Source organism: Hemiscyllium ocellatum, chromosome 36 (assembly GCF_020745735.1).
Source record: "Hemiscyllium ocellatum isolate sHemOce1 chromosome 36, sHemOce1.pat.X.cur, whole genome shotgun sequence".
Lineage (NCBI taxonomy): Eukaryota > Metazoa > Chordata > Chondrichthyes > Orectolobiformes > Hemiscylliidae > Hemiscyllium > Hemiscyllium ocellatum.
This window is the reverse complement of record NC_083436.1, coordinates 8827092-8846860: the sequence shown is the minus strand read 5'-3', so window position 1 is coordinate 8846860 and position 19769 is coordinate 8827092. Positions and strand designations below refer to the sequence as shown.

At 38.0% G+C, this 19769-nt stretch overlaps 1 protein-coding gene across 5 annotated transcripts in view; it reads right to left on the bottom strand.

The window, feature by feature from the left end:
• Window positions 1-19769, bottom strand: part of kiaa1109 (KIAA1109 ortholog) — a 407563-nt gene that overhangs the window by 73661 nt on the left and 314133 nt on the right. For 2 of the 5 annotated variants that reach the window (XM_060851682.1, XM_060851683.1), the window contains exons 59-65: window positions 18171-18397; window positions 16019-16219; window positions 15629-15759; window positions 10594-10717; window positions 6096-6205; window positions 3747-3852; window positions 117-179 (exon numbers count right to left, since the gene is read on the bottom strand). In XM_060851682.1, coding sequence (XP_060707665.1) covers window positions 117-179; window positions 3747-3852; window positions 6096-6205; window positions 10594-10717; window positions 15629-15759; window positions 16019-16219; window positions 18171-18397 — 962 coding nt within the window. The remainder of the gene's footprint in view (window positions 1-116; window positions 180-3746; window positions 3853-6095; window positions 6206-10593; window positions 10718-15628; window positions 15760-16018; window positions 16220-18170; window positions 18398-19769) is intronic. The other 3 variants (XM_060851684.1, XM_060851685.1, XM_060851687.1) reach the window with 3 other exon arrangements.

Genomic DNA, 19769 nt, shown 5'->3' with positions numbered 1-19769 from the left:
CACACCACATAAATGCTATTATATTAAACTTGCATAGTTTAAAAGTTGATAGAATGTGAAGATGATTTTCCCATGAAGCAATTAATTTTGTTGCAGAGCAAATTTTTAACCAGTACCTGAAAATACCCTTCTTTTGGAGTGCTGACTTGTTTTGTAAGGCCCAAAGCTGTATCATTCAACTTTAATGAAGTAAAAAGGAAAATGTAATTATATAATAATAGCTTATAGGAAGCAACATTCCCATTAGATAACTATAACACTACTAAAAAAATTGCAAGGCATGTTACACTAACGGCCCTTGCTGTCACACATAAATAATACAAGGGCCTTTTAACATTATTGGAAAACAATGTGCAATAATTTTTTTTCTCTGTACTCAGAACATGATCAACTAAAAGTTTCAATTAATGATAACCAGTCAGTAAAATTTGGTCATCATGATTCTAAACTTTTAGCGTCAATACAAGACAGACGGTGATAAGTTAATTTGCAACTACAGTTCAGTACAAAAGTGCTAATATCAAATCAATTACAACATGCATGTGTTGAGTCAAATGCACAGGGTGTCTTCAGTAACACAGTAAGAGCCACATTCCTCTTGTGCAGCTCCTTGCAGACAATCAAAAGGAAAATTAGCTAAGGCCTAGGAATCTGTTCTTGGCTTGTAAAAGAGAGAGAGAGAGAAAAAAAGTGTACTGTTCCTTCACAGGGAGGAAAAGAATTATAGCAAAATAATAATAAAATTGCCTAACAAAAAATTAACTTTTTAAATCTCACATTTCTCTAATAACATTTTTCAACACAAATAAAAGCAAACAACACAAATATTCTTAAAATAGAAATGATAAATAATACAATTTGCATTTTCTTTAGTTTTAGCTTACATTCCTAGAACTAATTGTGAAGTTTTTTGGGAGGCAACTGGCATTTCATTTTTGAAAGTGCATGAAGACAGCGAAATACCTGCTCATACTTTCATTTGGAAAATTAATAGCTTTACAAGAGATTGCTTTGGTATAGCATCTTATAACCAATACAATGCCTTGAGATGATCAATGACGAGAAAAAAGGCACGAGAAATTCAGAAACTGGACCTCCAAGCATGATCAAAGAAAAAAGGCTTTGAAACATTTTAGAGTGCATGGCAATTACTTAAACTTGGTTTAACATGGGAATGCATTTACATTTCTTCCTTGGAGATCGCCACACTATTTAGCTACAATATGACCGAGGAATCAGATCATCTAACTGTCTTTAGTTATCTTGCCATCTTCACATTGATTCATTTCAAAATTACTTTGGAACACTTGAAAGCTCAAATAAAGACAGGCCTTTTTGGTCAATACTAGTGGGCGGCACGGTGGCACAGTGGTTAGCACTGCTGCCTCACAGCGCCAGAGACCCGGGTTCAATTCCTGCCTCAGGCGTCTGACTGTGTGGAGTTTGTACATTCTCCCCGTGTCTGCGTGGGTTTCCTCCGGGTGCTCCGGTTTCCTCCCACAGTCCAAAGATGTGCGGGTTAGGTGAATTGGCCATGCTAAATTGCCCGTAGTGTTAGGTAAGGGGTATATGTAGGGGTATGGGTGGGTTGCGCTTCGGCGGGTCGGTGTGGACTTGTTGGGCCTGTTTCCACACTGTAAGTAATCTAATCTAATCTAATCTTAACTTGCATCTATGAAGTCAACAGATATCGTTGTTAAGAAATGGAAGCTCTGTCACGTATTAAGCAACTCCAGAGAGCTTAAGGAAAGATGGGCAATATTAATAACACTAATCTCGCCTATATTGTTTAATGAGAAAGTGAGGACTGCAGATGCTGGAGATCAGAGCTGAAAATGTGTTGCTGGAAAAGTGCAGCAGGTCAGGCAGTATCCAAGGGGCAGGTCAGGAAGAAGGGCTCATGCCCGAAACATCGATTCTCCTGTTCCTTGGATGCTGCCTGACCTGCTGCGTTTTTCCAGCAACACATTTTCAGCTCTATATTGTTTAATCCCAATCTCAAATAAAGCACTGTACGAAATCTCACAGAACATAAGAAATAGGAGGCATCCATCATATAAAATTTCAAATCTGCTCTACTATTCAATACAACCTTGGCTGATGATCAGCGTCAACTTCTCTTTTCTACCACTCCATTTTTCCCTAGGTTCCCTGAGGAACAAATATCTATTTTAGCCTTAAATATATTCAATGATGAAACATCCACAGCTTTCAGGAATATATAGTTCTGAAGATTCACAACCCTTTGAGTGAAGAGGTTTCCCTATATTTCAGTCTGAAATCACTGGCCTCTTATTGAGGCACCATGGCCCAGCCATTTAGATTCCCCACCCAGAAAAATACAACCTTTCAATATCTAGACCAGGGGATTTCAAATCATTGGGAGGGTTGTAACCTCATCAGTTGAGTCACAAGCTTAGGTTAGCATTGGTGACTGTATTGGAGGTTCTGGCAGGACAGCCTTAGGACCAATTCAAGTGCCCATGACTTGCCCACATTTTTATCCTGCTGTTGTTTGGACATGTGAATACAGAGATCTCGTCTATGCCTCTATGGGGCATTTACACGTCTTTCCCAAGCAATCCAAAACTCCACAAAACCTCCCTCATCTTAATCTATGGTTGAGTGCATGAAAATGGAATTGCAATGGGGGAAATGGTTTGTAAAGCACTGGTCTACCCTCTCAAGTTCCTTCAGAATCTTGTTTCAATGGGACCTTCTCTCAGTCCTTCAAACATCACAGAGTACTGTATAAGCCCAATTCACTCAGTCTCTCATCAGTGGGCATCCCACCTCATGAGTGAATCTTCTCTGTACAACATTCAATGCAATTTCTTATAATCGTTGCAATGCTATTCCTAAATATGAAGACCAAAATTCCACACCCTATTTCAGATGTTGCCTCAATGCTCTGTACAATTATAACAAGGTTTGTATATTCCTGTACTCTGCTGTAATAAAGACAAGCATGCAAGTTTCCTGTATAATTGCTTGCTGCTTCAGCATGTTGTTTTTGTGCATTCCATGTCTGAGAATACTAGAGTGTTTCTGAACATCAACATTCACAGGTTTCACAGCTTTCAAGAAATATTCCATTTTTCTATTCTTACTGAGAAAGTGAATAACTTCACACTTACCCTTATTATACCTAATTGTTCACTTGATTAGCTTTTCTATATCTACGTATCACATCCTCTCTTTCCCACTTGGGCTTTGTATCAACAACAAGCTTAGACTTATTGCCTTTAGCTGCTATACCACTTTTATTCCTATCATTTCCTTCCTGTTTGTTATCAAATCTTCTATCTATGCTAATTCATTAAACTCAACTCCATAAGTTGAAACATTTGTGTGGAACCTTTCAAAAGTCTTTTGGAAGTCCAAGTATATCATATTTCTGGCTTCTCTTTACTTACCCTACAAGTGTACATCCTCAAGAAACTCTAACACATTTATCAAACATTATTACTCTTCCTTAAAACTATATTGATTTTGTGTTGCCATACCACAAATTTTAATTTGCTAAGTTTCAGGTTGTTGGGATCATTCCAGAATATATAGAATTTTGAAAATTAAAACCAGTTCATTCACTATCTCTGCAGCCATTTCTTTCAGAACCCGAGAACATAGATCATCAGGACCTTAGGATTTCCAGACCCTTGTCTGTAAGTTTCTCTAATATGGTTTCGCTCCTGATATTATTATTTGATGTCATGGCTGATGGTTAATTTTTATGAGACTCTTACCGTTTCTTGTACCTTGAAAGTCACTCTTGTTCCAGTGCCTGATCCATGTATAGGTTGTTCTGAAGTTTGGATTTCATTCGGCTCTTCTGGCTCACCTACTCTGGAACTGAAGAAAAACTCCCGTGAACATGACCAATGATGTAGTGAATGCAGACATTACATGTTCAAATTGAAAATAATTTAAAATAAGGATAATAAGTATTTTCCATAAATCAATACAAATTCATCAATTTTTCAGAAATTATTGAACAGATTAACACAAAATTAGAGTTTATATTTTTAAACAAAGAATATTTCAATCTTAAACCAGGCCAGAACCTTCATACACCCAGGGCTATGCCGCTAGACATTCTGCATTAGGATTTCTAATTACATTATTTTGAAGTACAGGTTTTGAAATTACAGTATGCAACATTTACACATAAGTACTTAACAAGCTGTCATAAAATTTCTTTCTATACTATTACAATAGACACAATAAAGTTATTATTTCAAAGTTACAATCTAATAAGCTTTAAGTACTTCTCCAAAAGGAGCATTTCAGCTTTTGATAAGACTTTTGCTGACCTTTTCAAATGTGAGAGATAATGCTGTGCAGTGGTTCATTTGAGGGTCACTAAGAGAAACACATTACTATGCAACTGTCCACTTTTAAGTTAATAAGAATGTGCTTTTCCTTCAATCAGTGTTATTTCAGTCAGCACAGTGGCTCAGTGGTTAGCACTGCTGTCTCTCAGCACCAGGGACCCAGGTTCGATTCCCATCTCTGGTGACTGTGTGGAGTTTTCACATTCCCTCAGTGTTTATGTGGGTTTCCTCTGGGTGCTCAAGTTTCCTCCCACAATCCAAAGATGTGCAGGTCAGGTGAACTGGCCATACTAAATTGCCCCTACTGTTAGATGCATTAGTCAGGGGTAAACATTAGGTAGGGGATTGGATCTGGGTGGGTTACTCTTTGGAGGGTCGGTGTGGACTTGTTGGGCCAAAGGGCTTGTTTCCATATGTAGGAAATCTAACCTAATCTCAAATCTAATCAGTCCATCATGGTTCAGATCTGGCAGTTTGTGAATCCAAGATGTTCCACTGACCTGAAAGAGCATATCTGTGGCAGACCATATTTAAAGGATGCTTATGTTATAAATAACCCCAGATTATATTAATAGCATCAGTGAATTAATGAATATCAGTTTAATGTGGGCAAAGCTACTGTTTTAATTATAAATCTTTAAAGAAATACATTATTCTTGTAAGTACAATAGAGGCATATTTTGTTTAGTTGGAAACAACCTTGGTTCCCAGTCAGAATGTGGTGAGGTCAAGGCCCTGCTACATTACCTGACTGCAATATTTTCAAAGCAGCAATTTATTGTCAACTATTGTGTTTCAGATGTTAAAAATATGCCTTCCCTGGCAGGTAAATCACAATAAACAGACTAAAGTATTAGTTGGAAATTAGGGATATACCTCAATTTCCTAGCTACATTGTTTCTTGAGGAATGAGCAGTCCAACCATACCAACAAATATCCACCAATAATCGTTTAACAGTACAGAACTTGAGTATTGCTGAAGAAAGAACCATTTTGCCAAAGCTTTTTTGTCTTGCATTCATCAGGAAAATTCACAAGAATAATAATTTAGGGAGGTAAAACAAAATTGACTCTGTATGACAGTGAAGTGCTGATTGTTTGACAAATGGATTTTGATTGGTACAGGTGCTATCATGGGAAAGTAGCAGTTAATGATGATCGACAGTTTGACAGCCAAGCTTTTATATTTTAAACCAGCCAGATTGACTGTGATTGGTCAATGCACTGCCCTGAGAAATAAACACAATGTCTGGTACCTGTTTTATTGAGTTGAAACAGATGCAGTGTATGTATATGTTCTTTCTTGCATGTAAATAATTTAGAATTGCATTTACACACACTGAAAGCTATGTATATTAATACACAGGGCCTCGTTCTTCATCTGGCTTAAAATTTAAACAAAACTTGCCAGTAAACTGTCAATCAGCATTAATTGGTACATTTGCCATGTCAATGCCAATAGCAATCATTATCTACCTGCCAATCAATCAGCACTCTCCTCTCAAAGACAAATATTGGGATTCTTGTGTATTTCTGAATAATTAAGAGATAAAAACTTTTGACAAAGTGTGTGTTTTCTTTCAGCTCATTCATCAAACTGTTGTTTGTGGGGTATAACATGTTCTGCTTACCTGCCAAAGCCAGTGATTGCATTTTGAGGTAGAATTGGATAGGATAGAAGGTACTACATAAATATCATAGTCCTTCTTAAATTTTACAATTGTATAAATACCACAACTGTAATAGTAAAACATGTTTCACCTTGTCCTTTCCAGTCTTCTCAAAGGTGGTCTTCCAGAGGCAGAAATACTTTTTGATCTGTTGTAGCTAGGCTTATAGCCTAGACCCCATTTATCTTTAAGGGATGCAGCCTGTACAAACCACACATTCACTTAGACGTTGGAGTTGGAATAAAATGAAAGCTATATGCAACATTGTACAAAGTCAAGCTTTAGCAACATATTGCAATGACTTTCTATAAACAAACTGTGTTCCACATTTCTAATATACTTGTCCTTTACATGGAGCAACATAACTAACTCAGTCCAAATTTTTTTCAAATGTTAATACTGTTCTTGATAAAAGTTTAAAATGTGCAACACAATAAATGCACAGATAATGCCATTTAAAGCACGGATACATTATACAAATAGACAGAATACAGCATTTAATGAATTTCACGAGGGACCATATCGCTCATTCTCTTCTTTGCTTTAAATTTTTCTGTACACATATATCATTTTCCATTTGACATTTGCCTCCCTGTTTAAATCTGTCCAGTCCACATTAGCCCTTTTTCTGTACTTAAGGCAATCTTGCATGGTTCCATTCACAGCTTTGTTTCAATGTGTTCATGCAATGTTATCAAGGTCACACTTATTGTCTATCCCTAGCTATCATCAAGAAAGTGGTGGTGGGCTACTTTCTTGAACCTCTGTGGTTCATGCACTGCACTGTGCTCACAATATACTGTTAGGCTGGCAGCCAAGAATTAGGAGTTGGAGCAGACCACACAGTGGCTTATGTCTACTCTGCATACAATACATAGTTTGATAGATTTACAAGGGAACAGAAATAAGCTATTCAGGTCAAGCAAGCCATGCTGCTATTTATGCTCCTCTCAAGCCTCCTCCCAACCTTTCTCAATTAAATCTATAACTTTACCTTTATTTTGTAACTTTTTATGCTTGTTTAATTTCTCTTTAAATCCTTCCATATTACTCACGTCAATCACATGGTAGCAAGTTTCAAATTCTCATCACTCTGGCTGAACATGTTTCTTCTGAATTTTTTTTGGATTTCCTGATGACCATCTTATGTTATTAATATCTAATCTTACGTTATGCTCTCTCATAACTGGAAAGTGTCTTTTTGCACTATATTAAAACTTTTTATAATTTTAAAGGGGTTCATTGCGTCAGCTCTCAGCCTTTTTCTTTCCCCCACCAGGAGAGACCGAATTTGTTCATCCTTTTCCGATATACATACCCACATATTTCTAGTATTAGGAGAAAGTGAGGACTGCAGATGCTGGAGATCAGAGCTGAAAAACGTGTTGCTGGAAAAGCGCAGCAGGTCAGGCAGCATCCAAGGAGCAGGAGAATCGACATTTTGGGCATAAGCCCTTCTTCAGGAATGAGGAAGGTGTGCCAAGCAGGCTAAGATAAAAGGGATGAATGCAGATTTCTCCAGCTTCCTCATTTCCCCTCTCCCCACCTCATCTCAGTCCCAACCCTCGGACTCAGCACTGCCTTCTTGACCTGCAATCTTCTTCCCGACCTCTCTGCCCCCACCCCCTCACCTTAACTTCCTTCCACCTATCGCATTCCCAACACCCCTCCCCCCCCCAAGTCCCTCCTCCCTACCTTTTATCTTAGCCTGCTTGGCACACCTTCCTCATTCCTGAAGAAGGGCTTATGCCCGAAATGTCGATTCCCCTGCTCCTTTATTTCTAGTATTAGCCTTGTAAATTTTCTCTGCCACTTTCTCGTGGTCCCCTATCCTTTTTACAGTATGGTGACCAGAACTGTATGCATCACTCCGAGAAAGATCTAATCTTATACAAGTTTCACATAATCTGCCTATTTTTCAATTCTATCCCCTTTGGTCATCTGTTTTGGAACTTTAATGATAGGTGCATTGTACTCCAAGATATCTTTGTTAGTGTCCTGTCTCATACACACATCTTCCAAGTAATGTGACCCCTCTAATCTACCAACCAATATGTACTTTTTCTTTATTCATTCAAGCGCTGTGGGCATTGCTGGCTGGGCCAGCATTTATTGCACATCCCTAGATGCTCTTGAGAAGACACTGGTGAGCTGATTTCTTGAATTGCTGCAATCCATTTGGTGCATGCATCATTATTCATTTATCATTCCGGAGGGAATCCCAGGTACTTGAGCCAGTGACACTGAAGGAGCAGCCAAGTCAAGATAGTAACTGTCTTGGAAAGGAACTTGAGGTGGTAGTATTCTCACGCACGTGCAGCCTCAGTCAGTCATTCTAGAGGATTGTGATTATGGCATTGAAAGTTGGGTCAAAGGAGCCTTGGTGAATTTCTATAGTGCATTTTGTCATTGGTACACGTTGCTGCTATTTGGAGATATTGAGTATTTATGGATGTGGTGCTAATCAAACAGACTGTTTTGGCTTAGATCGTGTGTTGCTGGTTAAAGCACAGCAGGTTAGGCAGCATCCAAGGAATAGGAAATTCGACGTTTCGGGCACAAGCCCTTCATCAGGAATGTCCTAATGAAGGGCTTGTGCCCGAAACGTCGAATTTCCTGTTCCTTGGATGCTGCCTGACCTGCTGTGCTTTAACCAGCAACACATTTTCAGCTGTGATCTCCAGCACCTGCAGACCTCATTTTTTACCCTTGGCTTAGATCGTTTCAAGCTTCAGTGTGTTTTTGAGCCTGAGGTAGGAAAACAACCCCTCAGTGCCGACACGGCTGAACCCTTTCAAAATCTTAAATGTTTCATTTAAATCACTCTGATGCATCTAAACTCCAGAGAACACAGGCCCAATTCAGTCAGTTTCTCAACACAGGGCAACACACTCAGGTCAATGACAGCATCCCATTCAAGTCTATCCCATCCTTAAATGCAGAGCCTAAAACTGTGCACGCCACCTCTGGCACGGTTTCACCGAAGTCCTGCACAACAGAAACAATATTTCCTTATTCTTGTACTGCAATCCCTTGCAATAAAGGCCACACTGTTATTTGCCTATAGTTGCTGTAACTGTATGCTAACTTTCTGCGTTCTTTCTATGAGTACATTCAGTCTTCCTGAAAACCAACATTTATAAGTTTCACACTTTTTAAAATACACTCTATTTTGTTTTGCTATCAAAGTGAATAATCTTATACTTCCCGACATTAACACTCCATCTTATAATTAGTTGGTCACTCATTGCATTGCTGAAAGATTTATTTTAAAAATCAGCTGATTTTTAAAAAAAGTAATTATTTGTAAACCTTCATGCGTTGCAATGGGTCCTAACATTTTTGCACTCATCTTCCAATTTACTTTATTTGACAAAAATGCATTGCATTATGTCTGGTCCTGTCTGATACTGGTTCTCAACACAGTTTTCAGCTTGCTCCGTTTCATTTTCTAATGTCACCTAGATAATTAATGACTGCCAAGTCGTTCTCTGTCCCAATAATTTTGATAATTGGTTCTGCTGACGACAACCATCAGTCGCAAGGACACAATTACAACAGACCTGTTTGTACAGTTAATGGCCAACACAATCTTCAAACCACAAAATATAATTCCCAATTTCTGATGATACCAAAATGTATTATTTTTATATCCTTTCACACTTGTCTTTCATATCATCAAGCAGAACACCTGAAAATTGCATTTTTCACTTATCTTATACATTTTCACCTATGGGATGTTTGTTCCCTCACATTGTTGGGCATTATTCAGAATGGGGAATATTCCCATACCTTTCCTTTAGTTGACTGGGGGTTGGGAGGGGGGGGGGGGGGGGGGGGGGGGGGCGAAGAAATCAAGTAAACAAAGTTCTGGAGTATTAACAAGGGCTTATTGAGAACTCTAAGCTTGGAGATCTTGAACAACTTCTTCATTAATAGTCTTTGTAGCAACTCAGAGTTCTTATAGAATTCTTCAATTATCTGATGTGTAGCAATATCTGTTAAGCAAACTGTGGTGCATCTTCATTCTCTAGATGTTCTTATTAAACTCTCAATAGGATGCAATTCTATTATGATATGTGTGAAAACTAATATGGAATGAAACAAATTCTGAATGCAAAACTGCTCCAAATTATTTTTTTGAAAGTATAATACCAGCCTTACACAACTCCAAAGTACAGACTTACGTTTGAGGCAATGCTAGATCTACATCAAGTTCATTCATATCCAGCAAAGTAGAGACGACAACCTTATTTGTAACCTTTACAACAGGAGGATACATTATCACAGTTATCTCTCACAGGCAACAGCAACAAGTCCATGGAGCACTGAATCCCAGAGATTACAATTCAAAGCCAAGTCAAGAATACAAAATACAATAAGCACACAGTGCTGGTATCCCCACCTCTGCTGCAGATGGGATTTAAACTTGGGCCCCTGAATATCACCTACTTGAATAATTGATTAAAAATACCTAAAGTTTTATTACAAACATAGCAAAACAAGATTTATTAAAAACATTCACAGAAAGATTATGCTACTTTTGAGGGAAAGGATCATGAATTTACATCAACAAATAATTTGCTCACCCTCATACTGGATCGTTGTAATTTTTTCCGAACATCCCGACGGATGTCATTAACAGCAACAGATTCTAGTTGTTGATAACGCTGTATCTCTTGGTTTATTGTTCCTTCACTTGCACCAAGTTTTCTAGAAAAACCCAAATGTTTTATTAACTGAGTTAAGCTAATCAACATTTAGATTGTATTTAGTTTTCTCAATTTTTCAAGACAAACTCCAAATTAATCCAAACACAAAAGCAAAATACTGTACATGTTCAAAATTCAAAATAAAACAAGTCTGGGTAATGCTCATCACAGGAGACAGCATCTGTGAAGTGAAAAACAGTGTTAACATTGCAGGTTGAAGGCTTTTCATCAGACTAATTATTTCCAGACTGTTCTGTTTTGATGTGATCAATTATCTATTGAATGTCATAAGATTGCACCTCCAAGAAAATATCAAACAACAGTTGACAACCTCAGAGAACAATTTGCTTCATCTGCTGATTGCCCAGGCAACAAATCAGGAAAATTCTCAAACTGTCTCACCATAGAGTTTTGAGCTTTTGCATGTCCAATTAAAGATTGCACAATATCGTAAATAAGTTAAATCCCTCATACTAATTTTTTAAAAATCAATTACATAAGGAGAAGATTCAAACACTAAGTGATTTTATTTTTTGTTCCTTTTATAAATTTAAGAACAAATAATATAATGATAAGCTTTGTCTCAACACGTTTGATAATAAAACTGCCATCGGATAATTGAGAGTTTCTTTCAACACTCTATTGATGTGTTGTTATTAAGATAAAGGTGCTTTGGTACATTTATTTTTGAAATTAGATTTAGTTACTCAACAACCTTCATAACTTAGGAGGTCAATTCTAAATTTGGTGATGTGATGAACTTCTCTTTAAATAAACATATCTGTTTAGAATGAAATACAACCACATGACAGCATCCCATTCAAGTCTATCCCATCCTTAAATGCAGAGCCTAAAACTGTGCACGCCACCTCTGGCACGGTTTCACCAAAGTCCTGCACAACAGAAACAATATTTCCTTATTCTTGTACTGCAATCCCTTGCAATAAAGGCCACACTGTTATTTGCCTATAGTTGCTGTAACTATATGCTAACTTTCTGCGTTCTTTCTATGAGTACATTCAGTCTTCCTGAAAATCAACATTTATAAGTTTCACACTTTTTAAAATACACTCTATTTTGTTTTGCTATCAAAGTGAATAATCTTATACTTCCTGACATTAACACTCCATCTTATAATTAGTTGGTCACTCTATGTAGGTCATTTATGCATTGCTGAAAGATTTTTTTAAAAAATCAGCTGATTTTTAAATAAAGTAATTATTTGTAAACCTTCATGCATTGCAATGGGTCCTAACATTTTTGCACTCATCTTCCAATTTACTTTATTTGACAAAATTGTCAAATGCATTTGATTAACACAATTGCATTATGTCTGGTCCTGCCTGATACTGGTTCTCAATCCAGTTTTCGGCTTGCTCCGTTTCATTTTCTAATGTCACCTAGACAATTAACGACTGCCAAGTCGTTCTCAGTCCCAATAATTTTGATAATTGGTTCTGCTGACAACAACCATCAGTCACAAGGACACAATTACAACAGACCTGCTTGTACAGTCAATTCTAAATTTGGTGATGTGATGAACTTCTCTTTAAATAAACATATCTGTTTAGAATGAAATACAACCACATTAACAATTTTCATGATCACCTCACACTTACCCAAAATGTTCTGCAAGTAATACAAGTAAATAAAACAAAAGAATGACTAATTCCATCGCCTATTCACATTCCTAAAGCCGAGCTTCAGGGTTGTGATGCTCAGTCCACAAAATGAAGCATCATAGCTGTCTGACCCTCATAATAAAATAGACGAGACAATAACTTTATAATCACAAGTCAACATAAGCCTTACCTCACTACAGATTCTCCCCCAGTTAGTGTTTCGCCCTCTCCACCTTATTCTTTCATGGCATATTTCTCTTTCACCCTCTTCCCCATTTTGTGTCTCTCTTCTTTGTTCAGCCAGTTTGTCTTCTGCTCCTTCTCCCAGATTTTTTTTGTATGGAGTCAGCGAGAAAATGGGTGAGATTCTTCATGAGTACTTTGTATCGGTATTCACCAAGGAGAGGGACATGACAGATGTTGTGGTTAGGGATAGATATTTGATTAGTCGCCATAAGGAGGGAGGAAGTATTGGATATTCTAAAAGGCATTAAGGTGGACAAGTCCCCAGCTCTGGATGGGATCTATCCCAGGTTACTGAGGGAAGCGAGAGGAAATAGCTGGGGCCTTAACAGATATCTTTGCAGTATCCTTGAACATGGGTGAGGTCCCAGAGGACTGGAGAATTGCTCTTGTTGTCCCCTTCTTGAAGGAGGGTAGCAGGGATAATCCAGGTAATTATATACCGGTGAGCCTGAAGTCAGTGGTAGGGAAACAGCTGGAAAAGACACTGAGGGATAGGATCTATTCCCATGTGAAAGAAAATGGGCTTATCAGTGATAGGCAGCATGGTTTTGTGCAGGGTAGGTCATGTCTTACCAACTTAATAGAATGCTATAATGAAGTGACAAAGTTGACTGATGAGGGAAGGACTTTAGATGTCATATACATGGACTTCAGTAAGGTGTTTGATAAGGTTCCCCGTGGTAGGCTGATGGAGAAAGGGGGAGAAAGTGAGGACTGCAGATGCTGGAGATCAGAGCTTAAAAGTGTGTTGCTGGAAAAGCGCAGCAGGTCAGGCAGCATCAAAGGAACAGGAGAATCGATGTTTTGGGCATTAAGCCCTTCTTCAGGAAGGAGGAGGGTGTGCCAAGCAGGATAAGATAAAAGGTAGGGAGGAGGGTCTTGGGGGACGGGCGCTGGGAATACGAAAGGTGGAAGGAGGTTAAGGTGAGTGTGATAGGCTGGACAGGGGGTGGGGGCGGAGAGGTCGGGAAGAAGATTGCAGGTCAAGAAGGCGGTGCTGAGTCTGAGGGTTGGGACTGAGAAAAGGTGGGGCGAGGGGAAATGAGAAAGCTGGAGAAATCTGCATTCATCCCTTGCGGTTGGAGGGTTCCCAGGCGGAAGATGCCTGGAGGAAGAGCGCCTCATCTTCTGGAAGAGCGCCTCAACAACTGGAACACCACATCTATCCTGGGACAGGGCTAAGCAAAGACATGCCAGAGAATTCCTAGAGGCCTGACACTCCAACCATAACGCCATAAACAAACACATAGATCTAGATACCATCTATCAACCCCTCAGAAAACGAACAGGAAATGACATCACCACAAACTCCAGGAACCCCATCCAGGACAAACATACAAATAGAAAGCAGGAGACAACAGCTTCACTTCACTTGGAGGTCGCCACTGATGATGTTACCTAGCCAGGTAATGAAACGTCTGGATATCAAACCTACAGCTCAGCGAGCAAACCTACATCCTAACCCTCAACCTGAGCTACAAACCTTCACAAAACTTGCAAAAAAGATTGGATTAACCGTCACCTAGAATCACATGGACTAGACAAGGGATAGTCAGCATAGCTTTGTTAAGAGGTCATGTCTTACAAATTTGATTGAATTCTTTGGAAACTGATAAGGATGATTGATGAGGATGGTACAGTGGATCATGTCTATTTGGATTTTAGTGAGGGTAATGTGTCAAACTGGATCTGAAGTTGTCTTAGTAACAGGAAACAAAAGGCAATGGTTAATGGCTTCCCTTGCGAATAGAAAGTTCTTTCAAGGGATGTTCTACAGGGATCAGTTTTGGGACCATTGCTGTATGTTTTGTACATTAATGATTTAGATTTGAAAGTCAGTGACACAATTAGGAAATGTGCAGATGACAAGAATTGGCTCCACACAGGATAACTGTAAGCTCCAAAACACTGTTGACAGGTTGGAGGAGTGGGCAGGGAAATGGCAGGTAAAATTCAACTTTGATAAGTGTGAGTTAACGTATTTCGGGAGATGAAACAGTAAATGTGAATAAACAATAAATGGGAATGGACTGAGAGGAGTAGATGAAGTGAGCAATCTTGGCGTGCAAGTGCACAGGTCGCTATAGGTAGCAGTATAGGTAGATAAGGTTGTAAAGAAGGCATATGAAATGCTTTCCTTCACTGACAGAGCTACAGAATAAAGAGTTAAGGATGTAATGATGAAACTATGTAAGACAATGGTGAGGTCACAACTGGAGTTTTGTGTGTAGTTCTTGTCACCACATTCTCGGAAAAAAAATTACTCTGGAGATATACTACAATGTTGCCGGAGTTGGGGAATTACAGCTATGAGGAGATAGTGGAGGGGTTGGGGTTGTTTTCCTTGAAGGCTGAGCAGTGACAGGACAGGTATACAAAATTTTGAGGGGTAGGTACATATTAATTAGGAGAACCTGCTTCCCTTGGCAGAGAGTTCAAAAATCAAGGAAAACAGATTCAAGATAAATAGCAGAAGGATTGGAGGGGATGTGAAGGACAATTTCTTTTTACAAAGAGGATGGTGTGTGTCTGGAATTTATTGCCTGAGTTGGTGGTGCAGGTGGAGAACCTAAACTCTTTCAAAAAGTACCTGGATCTACAACTTAAGTGCTGTAAACTGCAGGGTTATGGGTCAGGTGCAAGGAGATGGGGTTAGAAAGAGTATCTGGGTATCTTTGGGTCAGCATGGACAAGATGGGCCAAATAGCCCCCTTCTGCGCTGTACTATTTCTATGGTTCTAACTAACAGTGAAGCTGTGCATGAAAAATGTCAAGCCTAAGACTTGAATTAAAAACTACTATCAAGGTGTTAATTCAGTGGATAACATTTAATGGATTATTTTGTTGAAATGTTTTTGGATTTTAGAAATGAATTAGAGGGAAAAGTGGTAAATGACTGAATTGTAGAAAACAATTTGACCTATTGCTGGGAATCAGTAGCTTGATTGTACAAATCCTATTGATGAGTTTGTGGAGTGAAGGTCCTTTGTTAAAATGGATTTGAGAACTTTATTGACAGTAGATTGGTTCAGAGAGAAACATACTTTAGGTCATCGATGACTTTGGCTTGTTCATTCAATTCCCTGATGTCCACTAAACGTTTTATAAACTTTCTTCCTCTTGAATCTGCAGTCTGGCTTCCAATCGAACCCTGTCTTCGATAGTCAGTATTTTCCTGTATAGAAAACACTTGAGTTATGCATTTCAACAAGTCAAACAAAGGTTAAAAAATGTCAAAAAATTTCATAATTTGGTTGACCCCCAAGTGATTTACAATTTCACCACAAAAGATAAAGCATGCAAAAAGATAAAGAAATGAAGAGTTTAATTGAATGGTTTTAAGTATAAATTAGTGACGTGCAACTGACCTAAAGCATAAATCATAGTTTAGTTGATTTTTTTAAAATTTGGAGAGAGAGAGACATGTTACATACACTATGCCAAGAGTGAGAACGGGATGCTTTTGAATGTAAACATTTAGATTTTGCTTGGTTGCGACTCTCAGGACTAGACAGAGTTTCTGCTGTAAAACAGTATTCCTGGTGCATAGTACCCAGACCAAGGAACTGGTTTACAAGTCGTTGCCCAAAAGAAAGTTTCATAGAGTTGCGTTTTATTGCGCTTCCACCTGTATTCTGAATAATAAGTGAGGGTAGTTTGAGTTAGCAATTTCTAAATTTTAGTTCGATGAATAGATTTTAATTAACCAGTTGCTACAGTTTTCAGCTGAGATTATCATGTAAGAAATATACGGTGAACGATCCCATCTGTTTTTGCTCACTATTCAAAAGTTATGAAAAGCTCTGTACAACTGCAGCAAGACATCTCTGCTCCTGTACACCAATACTCTCTTTATGGAGGTCAACATACCTTTTTTACCACCTGCTGCACCTGCATGGTTATTTTTAGTGACTGGCGCTCAGGTCACATTGCACCTCCTCTTTTCTCAATACATTGTTCAGATAATAATCTGCCTTTCTATTTTTGCTACCAAAGTGGATAACTTCAAATTTATCCACAATGTGCTACATCTGCTATGTATTTGCCCACTCACTCAACTTGCTCTTCTTACATTGAAATGTCTTTGCACCCTTCTCACAGTTCACCCTCCCACTGAGCTTTGTCATCTGCAAATTTAAAGATATTACATTTAATTCCCTTATCTAAATGATTAACATATGTTACAGATATATATACAACTTGTCAGAAATCAGACTGCAAAAGGTAAAAACTGAGTCAGATTGAAATAAGTTCACTGCAACTTTCCAGCAGTTGCTTTATTTTACCAAGAAATTGAAATGAATGAATATCTTTGAGGTCTGAAGTCATTGCTGAAAAGGAGGAAGAGAAGTAGTTTTGCTATGGCAATTGAAACAGTGATTTGATTTATAGTAAAGGAAACACTTGTTTACAAGAGTGTTGCGACTTGAGCTATTCATGCAGTTAGACTTGAACTCTGAATTGCTAGAGGTTAAGCTTATAGTGTTTCCAAAATAGAATGTTTCATAATGAAATGTGATAAATAGTGGGGAGAGGTATTACACAAACCACAACTGGCAGTGATCCTCAAAGTGCAAAACCTGAAGCCAAAGACTTTTTTGATGGAACCAACATTACAACCTTTTACACCAAAAAATTGTCTATGCTGCTGCCTGAAGCAAAGGGATTCAGATGCCCTGGAGGGTTAAAAGTACAGGGAATAATAACAATGCCTTAAAGACAGGTGAATGTACTTTTTTTCATATAAGACTGTAAAATGAAATGGTATGTTTGTAATGAAGCTTATTTTTAAATACAAACTGTTATTATTTCCTGTGTAATAGGTATAATTTTATTCACAGAACATGGGCATTACCGGTTTGGCCAGCATTTATTGCCCATTCTAAATGCCCAGAGAAGGGAGTGCTGAGATGCATTCTTGAAGTGTTTCAGTCCCTGTGCAGAAGAGGCATCCAAAGTGCTGTCTGTCATGTTTTTTGTCGAAGTGTTTGATGGTAAGAACTTTGTGTTTCCAAAGGATCTCCAAGGGGGTCATAACAGGCCACAACCATTGGCCAGGGCCCAAACAAAAAGATAAATGTTTTATTCAGTAAGTGACCTTTGAGGCTGAGTATTTCAAATGTACCAGTGCAGAAAAATATGATGCATAACCTGGAGATGAAACTGGGCCAATAAAGAAGATTTTTTTTCTTTTCATGGTTTTGGTCAATGCCAAGGGAGTCAAGATTTGAAACAGAAAATTCTTAAGTGATGGGAAAGTGGGATGTGCTGCTCTTTGGTAATCTGTTAAAAACATAACTATACTAAAAAGGAGTAAAGTTTCTTTGGCCACTCACTCCTGCAGTCCCAAGTAAGTTATGCCAAGAGTGAGAATGGGATGGTTATGAGTTTTGATGCAGTTAGATTTTGCTGGGTTGCAAGACTAGATAGAGTCAACATTGCCAACATCACACAACTACAACTAAAACTTTGTATGAAACATAGATATGCTTAACATAAGCTTACGTACCAATAAAACTTTTGCTGAATTGAATATTTAAGTAATTTTAATTATAAAGTAGTTTACAGTCTTATTGATTTACTTACAGCCATTACAGTAGGAGACATACTGTCAGTTTCATCCTCATCTGTTAAGTCAACTGCGTTGATCGAGTTCAGGTCAGCGATGTCATCAATTTCTTCCTCACCTGTCAGAGTTGTCATTGTGTTACCCAAGGCATTGAGTCTTTTTCCTATATTGGGATCCATGTGCACATCAATACCGCACATTTTCCATAAGATATTCAATGTCCAGGTTCCCGCACTACTGCTGTCTAGAAAAGAAAATGGTAAACTGAAAATCCATGAAATATTTTCTGAAGTGGATTTTTTTCAAAGAGGTTTCTAATTTTAACACTACAAGCTTGTATTGCTCTGTAATTACACTGGCAAAGTCATAATTAGTTCAGATATATATGCATCCATTATCCTTTGGTACTATTTTTCCAAATTCAGGTTAGCATTTGTTTACAGATATTAATTCTTTAAAATACTGAAGGCCACTGCTCCAGAGCTTGAAAATGTATTCAGTGCATTGATTGCTAACGACCTTAATAAAGTTTTACTTTGTATTTCTCATCCTTACCATTATTCATTGTTGCTCAGTACATTGAGCAATCATCAGATTGCTAATTGTGACATTTCTGATATTATTCAAAATGAGTAATGGGTACTGTTCTTGGGCATGCTGTATCAATACAAATAGTCACACAGCATATATGTGTACTGCAAATTATTTATGCATTTGCTGACACAACAGTAAGATGAAAAAATATTTTTTATTGATTCAAGACAATAATTTCCTTTTCTGCTGCTTACTTAGTTTCTGGTAGAATAATGACGTGAAACACAGGTGAAAACACCAAAATACAGCATCATTAAACATTAGCAATATCATACAGAGGTGACAGTTGTCATGGAATCAACCTGGAAATCTGAATACCTGTTCTGGACCAGCAAAACAAAATAATGGGCAGCAACACAGCATATTATACATTTTAGCAAAATTCCAGCAGGACTAAAACAGGAGATCAAGGAAATGAACCTGGAAGATTAAGTACTAAATAATTTTGATGAAGAAGTATCCTCAGATTTGAAGAATTGTGGGCTAGACCCAAAAAGAGAACTTGGATTCATAAAGATTTAAATCAGAGAATGTGAAGGGACTTTTAAGTTGCATCAAGAATCAGATTAAGTAAAGAACTGTAAATAAGAACAGTTGTTATCTTGACATTTTCAGATAAATAAGCATAAGATGACAAGTTTTGTAATGGTTTACAATCCTGACAAGCTTCAACCTATTTGCAGCAGGGAAGGTGAAAACCACTTGATGGGAAACAAGAGAACGGAGAATTAAGACTGCACCTGAACTGAAAGGTTTCGATTCGCAAACTTTTAGTCATGTTGTTAATATTACTGTAATTGGGCAAATAAATCAGAATGGATAAGGAAAGCATGGAAATGTTTTAAAATGCAAATTAGGAGCTCAAGTAGTGGAAACATACTCTTTTTCAAAATGGCACAATCCTGAATATATTGGGGACATAAATAGACAACATGGTGGTGAGGGTGTATATTGCTGTTTTATGGAAAAGATTATTGTCAAATACAGGAGAGAAGTGAAAGACAGCATATTTTCTGGTAAGT